This window comes from Candoia aspera, chromosome 3 (genome assembly GCF_035149785.1).
Source record: "Candoia aspera isolate rCanAsp1 chromosome 3, rCanAsp1.hap2, whole genome shotgun sequence".
NCBI classification, from domain to species: Eukaryota; Metazoa; Chordata; class Lepidosauria; order Squamata; family Boidae; genus Candoia; species Candoia aspera.
The window spans coordinates 190,419,283-190,432,862 of record NC_086155.1 but is presented as its reverse complement, the minus strand read 5'-3'; the positions used below and the strand labels follow the sequence as shown (position 1 = coordinate 190,432,862).

The window sequence follows — 13,580 nt, the reverse complement described above, 5'->3', positions numbered from 1 at the left end:
AATTAACCACCAGGGATACCACCTTCTTTATTTATGACAACTCCTCAGAACCCATTTGGTCATTGAGATGGAATAGTTTGATGCAAAACTAAGACTTAAATAATATTTGGTCTTGATCAAAATTGTTTCCCTGGGCCAAACAAATGTTTAGAAACAAAACAAATGTGATTGGTAGAGAACTTCAAAGATTCAATGGTTTGTGCCATTCATTAATTCCTCACTTTTTTCTCACATTTGTCTTCTAATCCATTTGAATCCAGTTTTATTTTGATCTCCTATTCCACCTTCACCCACTCCACCTTCTCCTTTCTGTTTAATAGTGATCTTTTTACATAATGCAGTTCTGTTTTCTCCACCACTGGTTGCATTTAGACCTTGTACTGATTACAGAGAAAAAAAATAGTGCCCTTTAATGTCATCTGCACATCTCTTACTACCACTTCTCAGAAGGTCAGTAAAGCCAACCTAAGCCACTTGTTTTGTAACTTCAGGTACTAATTTCTAAGGGTTTTTTTTTTAAATTATTATTTTGCTATTCAAACCATTGTCTTATCCCAGTAAGTGTAACATTAAATCAAATACCAGATTGAATGCCTTGTTTTTTATGTTACACCTGTGCCACCCCTGATAGGCAAAGATATGAGAATCAGTACATGTTTCCATGAATTCTCAAGTCTATAATTCTAGTTTGTTCCCTTGTTGTGTCATAGGTAAATGGCCCTTTGTTGTTCCAGTTTAGCTATTTTTGTTTCTAGCATCTAGGCAAGGATATTTTGATCAATGTAGAACAAAGTCCTACTGAGGATGGAAGCAGCTGAGATTAAAGCAATATAGAGAAGGAATGCAGACTTCTCTCATGGAGGTACATAATATCCAGGATCATGAGAATGCTATAAATAAATGAAGACAAAACAGCAAAAGCAATACCATGGGATAATGATATATTAGAAATTGTGTTTACACAGCAGTACTGGGAAACAGGTTTCCTTGGTTTGAAAACTGAATTCAGCCTGGCAAGCTTCTCAGGTCTGAAAGTGCAATTTGACAATGAACAATAGAAACCCAGTACTACTTGCTACAGCTACTGAAATAAGGTATGTCTATAAGGTACATGCTGCATATAAGGTGCATTGGATATATTGATCAATATGATAGTTATGAATCAGATTATTTCTGATCCATGTACATTTCCAGTGGGCTCATTTTAACATTAATCTTTTTTTTTTTTTTTGTATTTGCACCAGTAAAGATTTATTGTGTGGTCTCAATTTATTGCAAGATCTTTTGCTTGTTTACCTTCTTCAGGTTCTTAATCAAACATCCCGGCTTGAAATTCAGCTGTTGGAAAATTCCCTATCTACTTACAAGCTGGAGAAACAATTGCTCCAACAGACTCATGAAATCTTGAAAATCCATGAGAAAAACAGGTAAGTGTAAAATGCATGGTATGGTCTTTGAGCTCATCACTATATTACAGTCTTCGCTACAATGTCCAAAGACAGATGTTTGGTTCCAGAATGTCCCATTATTTATACCAGAACAAGTCAGTTCAAATATTCCTGGAGTGCTTTGTTCATTTGAAGGGGTATCTCAAGTAGAACAAGAAGTACTATTGTGGACATGTTCTACTTTTGACTACCACCACTGTTAGACATGAATGGAAGAGTATTTGGAGTGTCAAGAGAATATTTCCATGACATTGTAATTTTCTTTCTCTGTGGAGTTTATTTATTTGGAGAAGGACTTGATTGTGTTAGCTGCCATCTTGGAGCTGGCCCCAGAGAGCCATATTGCTTCCACTGTAATGACTTTCTGAAAACTATTAAAAACTTGGTTGTTCTTCCAGGCCTTGGGATAGGATGATTGTGGAGTCCCTATGGTTTTTGTGATATTGATTTAGCTTTCTGGTCAGCTGTTTTTTTTTTTTTTTTATGGAGTTTTTCTTTTCTTTTTAATTGTAAGCTGCCCAGTATCATTGAGGAGTTGGGCACCCTCCAAATTGAATGAATGAACAAACAAACAAACAAACAAACTCTGTCATGAGAAATGATAATGCCAGACTGAAGTTTATTACCGTACTTCAATAAGAGCTAGAATATAAAATAGGAATAAATGTATATTCAGAAAGACACTTTGTTTCTACAAAGATTTGAGTGAAGCATCTCCAGAAAGTGTCAAAGTGCCCCATTTCTAAATGGGGAAGCAAAGTGGCTGCTGAACTTTGCTCTGCTTATCTAAAGAAGCTACTATTCAGATGCAGAGCATGCACAAATGCTTTGTGGAGGTGGAGTGACTTACTTTCAAAGGGGCATTTCCCATACTGACACAGAACAAGCTATCTCTGGAAAGTGAAGTCTAGTCGTTAAGGCAATAGGCTAGAAACCAGGAGTCTGTGAGTTCTAGTCCTGCCTTAGGCATGAAAGCTGGCTGGCTGACCTTGGGCCAGTCCCTCTCTCTCAGCCCAACTCACCTCACAAGGCTGTTGTTGTGGGGAAAATAGGAGGAGGAAGGAATATTAGGTATGTTCGCCACCTTGAGTTATTTATGAAAATAATAAAGGTGGGATAGAAAATAAATAAATAAAATATGGGTGGTGATTGTGTAGTCCCCATAGTTTGTGTAAAAATATAGAATGTATAAATATATACTGCGTAGGAACATATATCTCTATCTATCTATCTATCCGCACATACAAACAACATACCCTTGGAAAACATACATCTTTGTAAGCTGCGAGATGAAATCACTTGATTGATACCTCTAGATTAATATGCAGATTGCAACAGAAGTATCCTTCTGTTTGTTACTTAAACAAGGTAGGAGAGCATGTACAGCATGCCTTTTATATTCTTTGTAGCCCCTTTACCAGGAGTGGCCATAAGAAGCATTTGCAATTTTCTTTGTTTAAGTAAATAATCTGTTTGTGTATGTGTGTGTGCATGCACACCTTCTCCCCAAGAACTAATCAGGATGTAGGCATAAGAATTACCCCTGTATTTGTGTCTACAGTATAATGGGGGTTTATTCAGGTGAGTGCCTATGTGTTGTCTGTTGTGTGTGTGTGTGTGTGTGTCTGTGTGTTTCTACTGTCAAAATGCATTTGGGGATATGGGTACAGTTTAAGGTATTGGACCAAAACTAAGGAGGTCCAAGTTTAATCCTCCCTCAGACATGGAAACTCACTTAGTAACTTTTGTCAAATGTAAACTCTCAGCCCAGTTGACCTGCTGGAGGCTGGATATGAATGCTTTAAGATAAAGTAAGCTTGAAAATGTGTATTTTATAATTACCATCATGCATTCATAAACACAAAAATGCATGTATTTATATATAAGATTGGGAGTTTCTTTCATTTTTTGATTTTCATTTACATTCCTCCCCACCAAAGAAAGTACCTTCATGGAGAAACAGAATGGAATGGACCAAAATGCAACTGATATGAAGTTCCCCTCGCACTTTCCATATATTGGTTGCTGGCATAAGTCACAATTCAGAAGTTTTTTTTCCACTTCCCTTGGATTGTTTTGGCATTTTTCTTTCTTTCCTTTCCTTCTTTAATGAATGGCAGTTGGCAAGCCCTTGTGCCACATCATAAAGAACTTTTGAAACTTCTGCGTTTGAAAAGGGAATTGCTTCATTCCGTGGAGAGCTGCTGTTGAAAAGCCCTGTGGCACAAATGGATATAGGGAGTTAACTTTTCAGTTTCTTGGCTTGTGGCTATATAATGGTTTCATGCATGTCAATAACTGAAAGGAGGAAAGGCCTGTCCTTGCAGAATGGTAATGAATATTAGGGTAAACAACCAATGATTATAGTCTCCATACATTCCTGAAAAATGACAGGGTTAACTAGTGATTCTCCTGCTGTTTTGGATTATGTCTCCCACAACCCTCAATCACTGGCCATGTTATCTGGAGCTTAAGATGGTTGTTGGACACTTGTCTGTCCTGGGTAGAGTGTGTTGCTAGTGTCTCAAAACTCTTAGCCTATGGAGAGATGCTTAAGTGATTTCAGCTAACATGTCCCTGTAGAACAGGATCTGAGCAACTCAGCTCTGCATACTGCCCCCCAATTATCTTTGTACTCTCTTTCTCTTTTTTCTGGTGTATCCTGGAGCCCACTCAAACTGGAATGGTTGAAAATCAGTGGCATCGTTTCTTCCTTTTCTTGAAGTGGTAACCCATCAAAAGTCATAGTGTAAAACTTATAATACAATTAAGAAGTTCAGAACTTGTAAAGAAAAAAGCCAAAATTTCCCTCCCCAAAACACGGGGACAAAAATCCTTAGTCTATCCTTTTTCTTTTTTGCATCATATTATGAAACACTACAGGCCACCAAAACCATCACCAAATTCCAAGAAGAAATCATAGGTTGGCTGTATTCACACAATATGCTTAAACTGGTTACTGTGATCTGACTCATTTTTCTGGGTTTCCACAATCCATTGAATACAATACAACAAACTAACCAGAGAGGCTGGTTCAAACAACACACAATACAATAAGACTTGAAAAGCTTAACAAGCACAGAGATTAAGGAAGTTGACCTTGATGGAGATAGCCAGGAACTGCTACCTAGGCAAAAGGGACTGAAGCTTTTCACTCCAACAACGTGGAGATGGATTTTCCGGTGTGGTCTATCTAGTGGGGGTGACATCAAGTTTAGTATTGATCAAATTGCCCCTGTGTACTGAATGCATCTGCTAGGATGCAGGCACTTTGGTTCTTGGCTAAGTATATATGAATGTGTTGTCTTTCATTGTCCAATCATCTCCAGCAGTGTGCAGCTTCTTTGGCTTTCCATGCTTTGATCAAATCCCAAGCAAAGACATCATGAGGAAAGTTTCATGCCCCTTTTTGTGGGGAACAATGCTATTGTCTCCACTTAGTGGGAATCCTACCTTTGAGAAAGCATTGTAGATCCCCCCCCCCCTACTCTTTGAAAAATATGGAGAAATCATCCAATCAGTAACTCATCCTAGAAATTTGTGGGAAATTTTGAAAGGCTGTTTATACTTTGCTCTACTGAAAAGAAATAGCTTTAAACAGAACCTTATGCTGCCAATAGGGAAGAGAAGCACAATCATTTAAGAAAATTGGTAGGAAAACTAAACATATTGTAAGGAAGCAGGTTAGCAAATTGTTTGAATTGGGACAGCTGGATTAAGCTGTTCTCATTGATCAGCTTTTCCACCAATCAAACAAAAACAATATGGACTATAATTTGTTTAAGCTTTAATATTTGATACTGATTCGTTTAGAATTATTCCTAGGGATGTTTACTATATTGTCTTAATCCAAATTTCCACCCAGATTTAATGATGCATTTCTATCGTCCTTTCCTTTAACAAAAATCCATATTTTGCCTTGATTTTCCACATGAGAAATTAGATGCACTTTTCACTGACAAGTTTTCCCTTAGCGGTTGAATAATCCACATAAATATATGCATGTAGAATAAAGCATTAAAGAAGCTTCCCATCATTGGATAATCTCACAACATTTCTCTGCAATTTTCTCAGCCCACCATGGTTGTCCACAGGATGAGGCCAATGACATCATGTGCATATTTTTATCATCACACAAATGGCACAACGTAGATATCAGACATCAAGGCATCATTGTATCATTTCTGCAATGTCATGACACATGTGTTATTTCGATGTTATGACCACTGCTGCAACACACATGTATCATATGATGAGATGGACTATTTGGGTACTTTCTGTACCTTCTAAATGGTATGAACAATCTGGCACCATTACGGTCATTTGCAACTCTCTAGAATATAAAGCAAATGTAGTCTATTTGTGCAATCATCACAAATAATGATCTACATATTTGATGTATTTTTTACACTTCTGTATGGAATTCAAAACAGGGAGATGGAGTAAAATCTGATTAGGAGGGGCTGCCCTTCAAATAATCAGATGAGAGAGTGTTCAAGATGAAGAGAATGGCATTGAAAAAACTGGCAGAAGTTCCTGCCATCCTAAATATGTTATGGTTTCTTTAGCCAACATTTCCAGCATGTGAATATAATGTTCTGCTTTCTTCCTGAGCATCCTTGAAATGATAACGACCTACTGCTAGAATATTGTGGATAAAGGGAAAACATTATATGCTGGATGTTGTTTAAAAAGTAAAAAGCACTACAATTCACAAATCTCTGCCATATTTATTATATCAACTCACAGTACATGATTGGTACTGAACAAGATATTCAGTTGGAGAACTCCACAATGAATAAATTGCCATTTTGAATACACTTATAGGTTTGGTTCATGCAACTTCCCACTATAGCTTGTTCACTTTTGGTTTAGCATGTGGTTTGAAGCTAGTCAGTTATGATTTCTTTGATAAACCATGTCTGGACAAACCATGACAATGCACTGAATGAACCCAGTCATAATATATGATAAAAATAGAAGATAAAGGATGTGTTTTAAAGATCAATGTCAAACTGGGCATTATAGACTTATGCACTTCTGCTGCACAGCTGGATTTTTTTCCATATTTTTTAAAGAAAATCAGAAGTTAAAAATCTAATTACTAGTCCATGTCCTTTCCTCAAATATTTTTTATACTATCAGTATATTTCCATAAAAATCTAGATCTTATGACTCCTTAGTTAAAGAAATCTAAGGATGCTCTGCTCCCAAACACATTAATCATCAGTGTAAGATTCCCTTTGCATTTTTCAGGCAGAGTCTGGATTAGATTAGTATGTCTGTCCTGTACATTGCGAAGTAAAGTGTCTGGCTCAAACATTAATTTCCCTGTGGGCAGCATCCTCAGAACTGTGCTGTGTACCACATCTTCACCTTTTCTGTAGTAGCTACAACTGGAAATAATGGTAATAGCTGCTCTGGTATCTGCCTAGCCATCTCCTAACAGAGAGTTTTATGAACCAAGGTTATATACACTTTCATGCTGATTTGTCCTGCTAGTTTATTTCCTGACAAATTTAATGCTTCATTTCTCTGGTGCAAAACTGATTTCAGATCTTATTAATTTCAATAGACTTGACAACATTTATAGTATCATTACATTTAAGATGATGGTCCAGAAGAAGGAGGAGGAGGAAGAGGAGGAGGAAGCAGTTCATAGCTCTTTTGCAGTATAAATGAATGCCCCACCATTAACTTATCATAAAACATCTTGCCACTACTTGGACCTTTAAACCTGATCTTGCAATTTTGGAATCATTTTAAATGATATGTATTTCCTCCAAGGAGATCAGCTCTTACTGTGTGAGAAAAAGTGTGTGGGTTGTTAATACACCCAACTGCTGATCATAAGAAAGTCTTCTATAGCATTTGAACTCAGGAATTTGGTAAGATAAACACAGGTGAGACAGATGCTCAGGGAAATCTAGATGAAACTTCCATGTGTTTCTATGACATTTGAAATACCCCCAAATATTTTGTTAGACACCTATTACATACACACATGAGTATGTCTTGATTCAGTCTAATGAAACTATGGAATATAGTTCCTTTTTGTTAAATAATTTTTATTGAAGTTTTTCAACAGAATTAAAAACAGTCCAAATTTTGAATTAAGGAAAAATAAATAAAAGTAATAAGGAAGTGAAAAAGAATTATAGAAGAAAAGAAGAAAAGAAAAAAGGAAAGGACAAGAAAAGAAAAGAAAAAAAAGAAAAGAAAAGAAAAGAAAAGGAATTCTAAACAAGCAGCTTCTGATCTTCTTGATAGTGGTTATAGATACATTTATATTTTACCCTCTCTCTCTAAGGTTACATCACAATCTCCTTCTTTCCATAAGCTACCTTTTCTAATCTTCATATCCATATATCATAAGTTCATTTTTATCCTTTTTCAGCAAAAAGCCCATAAGAGGTTTCCAGTCACTAATGGAATATAGTTCATTTTTAATTAAAATACAAATAGTGGGCAAATTCATGAAACCAAAATCAATGATATTTTCATCCATCCATACGCTTCTTTTTTAGCAGCCAAGGGGAATACTGCATTGTACCTATTAGACATAAATTAACCTGTTATGTTTCTGTGTCTATGTGCCTTTGTATGTGCATGTTTGTGTGTGCTTATCTGTATGATTTTTTTTTAAAAAAATGCATGCCTATAAATTGATATGCTTTCTATAGATACACTTATTAAAATGATTATCTCCCATCGTTGAGTGTATACTCCGTGGCAAGCCCAAGCCTGCCTCAGACTACATTTGAAGTCTGCCCCATGTGTAATATGGAAAACATGATCTTAGGAATGTAAATGAATATGAAAATAAGTGCATTAATCATGCACTTATCTGTTGAGATGAGCATCATGTACCTTTTAAAATATAGACAGATCAACGCCTTTCCTTCTGTTTTGCACATAGGAAGATATGGAGGTTAATCAAAACAGTAGAAAATTAATTTCAAACATTCATTCTTTGTAATCACAGAATAAGAGTTAATTTTGTAATTGTACTTATATTTGGTGCAAAGGAAACTGGAAGCTGCTTCTTTCTACATCTTTTTAATCTCTCTCTTTGCACTTTTGCACTTTTGCACCTTCTTCTTTCTTTCTTTTTTGCTTCTTTTACTTTTTATTAGTTTGTGTTAGTTTTTATGTTCTCTGTAAAACTTTTAATAAAAATTTATAAGAAATCAAACATTTATTCATTTAATACTGTTCTTATACTGCCCTGATTACATGATTCTGGGTGACTCAAAAGACCTCCCAACTGCAATTTCAGTACAATAATGCAATATAATAAAAACAATCCAGGATAAACAGATGATGATTCTTTATCTTTACCTGCCTTTAAAATTGTTAACAGTGCACTTAAAAGGATACGTTTTGAGCATTTCCAAAGTCCCAATATAAAAGCACCAAACAAATTTCTGGGTGCAGTGTGTTCCACAATGTAGGGGCCACAATCAAAAAGGTCTACCTCTTGACCACCCCCTCGACCTCACATGGTGGCCAGATCTTAAGCAAGTTCTGACCTTCCAGGATGGGTTGGGTAGAACCATTAAGACCACAGTGGTCCCTAAGGAACCTGATGCGGTCTTATATAGGACCTTCTAGGTAATAAACTAAACAGCCATAATGATATGATAAACCAACAAGTTAGTTCAATTCCCTTTTAGCAAAAAGTCTGATACTGTAGAGCAGAGAAAATAGAACGAAGGTGTCTTTGATCCTATGCATATAGCCAGTCAGTCCAGGGTATTCAAATGCAAACACTGACCTCGCAGTGTTCCCCAAAGAATAAAATGCATCTGAGAATATAAAAAAGGGTACAACTCAACGCACATAAGCTGACGCTGAACATTAAATGTCACACTGACAGGAATTCTAAGAGAAGTTAGTAGAGGACCACTTCTGCCATCTCACACTGGCTGGAGTAGGAAGTAGAGGGGAACTTCCCCTGATTTTGTAGGCTAGAAGATATCTTCTATGTAGAAATTTTGGACTCTCTTAGGAGAATGGAATGGATTTGTATTCAAAAGCTACTTCTGCCTCATCTTCAAGATACACATTTCAGAATACCAGGCTTACATCCATGGGGTTTTCCCTGGACGTAAGTGGATCCCTGAAGGAAGGTTTAACCTTCTAATTGCAGACATGTACTTTGCCTCCTCATTCCCTTGGCAGGATGTTCAAACACCTTTGGTTTATTCTTTAAGGCATTATATTAGGAAGCTAAAATATAGAGGACTTATTTTCTTTTAGCCTTGCGGCAAATGCTAGCATTTTGCAAGTTTTAAGAGCTAATCAAAGATTTAACATAATCAGGATCCAGGATCTTCTCATTCAATGATGGAAAGGATAATAGCTCTCAACAATAGACTCCTTGATACAGTGCTGGTAATTTCACCTTTCAACAGCACGTGAAAGTCTTCAATCTAAATATAAGCTTGAGGTTTCATGTTAAAGTTTAAGGAGAAACTCACTGCTGTATAGTTGAATAAGGAGATATAAAATTATGTGGTTTTATTAGTGGTTCATTCATTGGTACTGTTAGGCATTACTATGGACTTGAGAAATGTACTGGTTTCAGACGTGAGCATCACTCTTTCAGTTTCTATGTGGTTTTCATTTTTCTGATAATACAGGAATCTGTATTTCTGCAGGAAGCATATTTAAGGCATATATAGTACTTACTAAAATATTAAATCAGTAGTAAAGGTAAAACCACATATCATAAAAGTACAAAAGGGAGTCCCCACCCCATCTCATTATTAGTATATCTTTGTGCTGTATGAAGTTGACAGTAGTTAATATGTTCCTTTGGTAAGGTCTTACAATCTGTGTCCCATTAAAATGCTCAAAGCATTTTATTTTTTTATTTCATCCTAATAATCTGTTTCTTAAAAAAACAAACACTTTCAGAATCTTCAGCAGATTTGTGGGTTCAGTGCACAAAATCCTCCCTCTCTCTCTCTCTCTCTACACACATAGACACATATATGACACTGAATGTCTATTATAGTCAATAAAAGAACAACATGTGGATGCTATTATATCCCCAGACTCAGTTAAATGACCCAAGTTTAAGGCATTTTGCCACAGAACTGTCCTCCAAAAGAAAATAAGAGGAGCCTTGAGATGTGTGTGAATAAGTGGAGGGTGAGGGGATCTCAGATTAAATCTTAAATAACATATGGATCTCTGGCAGGCTTGAATTCACTGGTTAGTCTGTGGATAGAACATTATATTTGGCACACAGATGCAAAAGAGTGGTCAGCAGATGAGAGATACTTAGAACTTCTAATCAGAACAGGAAGATTTTACTGCTTAAATCTCCTACCAGGGCCAAATGGAAAATTGGCATGGGAAAGGTTTTTATGACACCAAGTCTTTATGCAGATACTGGGCAACTGCTGGAAATCCATCACCATAGCCAACAGTGAAATCCTGGAGACACATTATGAAGGCTCTTTTGTTCTCAGTCACCTCTATGATAATAAGATCTGGTGACTAGAAATGAAGCTGATGCTTACTGGACTTAGGCCCAAACGCAAGATGAGTCTCATAGCACTCATCTTAAAAATAGTATTCATAGAGCTATATTCTTCTCCAGCTTGTATCAGATCTGCACTGGAGAAGAATTCCCAGTTTACCGATGTAGTTCATGAACTTTCCTTCCCCTGTCTCCCAGCTGCAACCCCTTTTTGGATACTTGGCTCAAATAATGGTTCTCTAACCACAGAAAGAAGGAAGATTCTAAGCCTTTAAGTGAACATGGCAGAAGAGAGACATTGGCTTATATAGGGAAATATCTTTTTCAAAGGGAAGAAAAATCTTGGGCATCTGTGTATGTAGAGAGGAAATTTCAGCTCCCCATTTGCCTATCTCAGCTATGGTCCTTTACTCTCCAAGGTCTTCTCTCTCAGCAATGTCCCAGGCTCCCTTCCTTTCTTGACATCAGTAGCAGAAACAGACAATCTTCAACGAGACATTTACTGGCCCTGCCTTTTTCCTCTCTCCTTTGCAATCTGCCAGGCACACTTCAGGAATAAGGTGGATGATGAATTAAAACAGCAGTGCACAGTAAACAAACTTCCATAAAGAAGACAATGGAAAACCCTTGTTGCCAAAGGAAACAGCTTTGAAGTGTCCAACTAATCACCAGATATTGAGACATACAGTACATTACCATGATCCACTGCTCTATGCTATTTTTAACCTTTTCCATCCTCTTCTAGCAAGAAAAAAGATGGATAGGAAGGCCTTTAATGGTAGATTCAGCTTTTTTTTTTTCCAGTGACTGGAAATTTTGAAGAGAAATTCATCTACCACTTTGATTTGCTAGTGTGATTGGTGTTTCAAGGCAGGAGAGGAAAGAAGTAAGAACATAAGCAAGTGTCCCATTAATGGACAACAGTGGAGAAGGAAGTGGGGAAAAAAAGGAAAATACTTGTGTTTCATGGTATATATATATATAATAAAACAATATTAATTTATGTGCACAATTTTTTTGCTGTTATTTTTTATCAGATATATATGGTAATCTTCCAGACAAAAAGACTGCTAAAGAAGGAGGGAACGGGCTTGAAAAAGAATTGGGGTCCTATCAAGAGAATAGATAAAAGAATACATAAAATACTTTAAGCCCATTACTAAACACAATTTAAAAAAAAGCTTTCAACACAACATTTGGAGCAGTAAATAAAAAGAAGGGCAACTTTTATGCCCTGCATGTTGGTACAATTTAGGCTGACACTCTTTAAAAATGATGAATCAAATTAAATTTTCCAGCATTCTATGTCATGAATAGAAAAGGCAAAAGGAATAAAATACAATATAAAATACAATACAATACAATACAATAAAATAAAATACAATAAAATACAATAAAATACAATAAAATACAATATAAAATAGAATTACATGAAGGATTACTTTGACCTTTATTTTTAGAGGAAGTTCCTCTTTTGAAAATACATAAGCTAGCTTCATGGAAAGAATGCTGGCTGGGCGAAATATGATGTTGGTGTCACTTCTAATTTTCTCTTTGGAAGAATCTTTGTATACTTTACTTTGATTACCTCTTTCAAATCATTTTTCACTTCCATAGTCTCTAAAGACATTATGTACCTCATACAACCTTGCAGTTGGAGAGCATTTAGGATACTATCATTCTTCTGACATTATACAGAGAAACTAAATAGTTTTAGTGAAATCAGTATTTCTTATGTTAAAATACCTTCAACCCCTACTGCATATGTATGTGTAGATAAAGGAAAATATTCCCCAAAGGACTTGGCTATAGTTCTCTTATATAAAGAGAGATGAAATCTTATATCATATGACCATATTTTCCGTATATTCCACTTTGTGGTTTCATTTTTAAATTGTCATCTTAATAAAATGTGTGCAGAGGTTGTGTTTTCTTTTCTTTTGTTTTTAATTTTCCATGTGGCTATTGCCATTCTAGTCATCTTTATTCTTTGGCTGGATATTAGTTTTCAGATGGGAAGCCATCCACATTATACTGCTAAGTGTCAGGTTATGGTCAAAGCAGAATGGAGCAGACAGTGGATAATATCCAGAAATAGGTCTGGATTGTGTTGTTCTTGAGTCAGGACCCGTGAGTATCTCATTGGGTTTTTGGATGTTAGGGGCATCGGCAGGGAGGAGGGGGTGAGAGGGGGTTTAAAAGTCAAGATGGAAGCCACAACTTCACAACTAGCCCCTGCCCCTTTTATGTGTGATGTGTTGATGTATTTTGAGCCCCCTTCCCCTGCAGACATTCCAGTTTCAAATCCTTTTCACTTGCCATTCCCTTCAATTTTTCATGGGACTCCTATAAAAGTCTAGAAAGTTTGTGTTTCGGACCCTTTAGCTTAAAAAGAAAATTACCCATCTGGGAAATTGTCAAGTGGAATCAAGTCATGAACAGGACAGAGAAAGTATACAGGGTATTTCCCCCCCCCCTCTCAAAATACCATGATTAGGGACTATCCAGTGAAGCCAGTAGGATGGAGATTTGGAACCAAACAAAGAAAGCAAGAAGGGACAAGGCTTTTGAATGAAAACCAGTGGAAACCTCTGGTGCCATATTTGGATATCCTCTGGGCTGCAGTGTCTTGTATTTAC

The 13,580-nt window shown here is 36.5% G+C and overlaps 1 protein-coding gene across 3 annotated transcripts in view; it reads left to right on the top strand.

Annotated features, from left to right (window-relative positions):
• The window catches only part of ANGPT1 (angiopoietin 1), a 148,756-nt gene that overhangs the window by 77,282 nt on the left and 57,894 nt on the right, over nt 1–13,580 (top strand). For all 3 annotated transcript variants that reach the window (XM_063300267.1, XM_063300268.1, XM_063300269.1), the window contains exon 3: nt 1,306–1,427. In XM_063300267.1, coding sequence (XP_063156337.1) covers nt 1,306–1,427 — 122 coding nt within the window. The remainder of the gene's footprint in view (nt 1–1,305; nt 1,428–13,580) is intronic.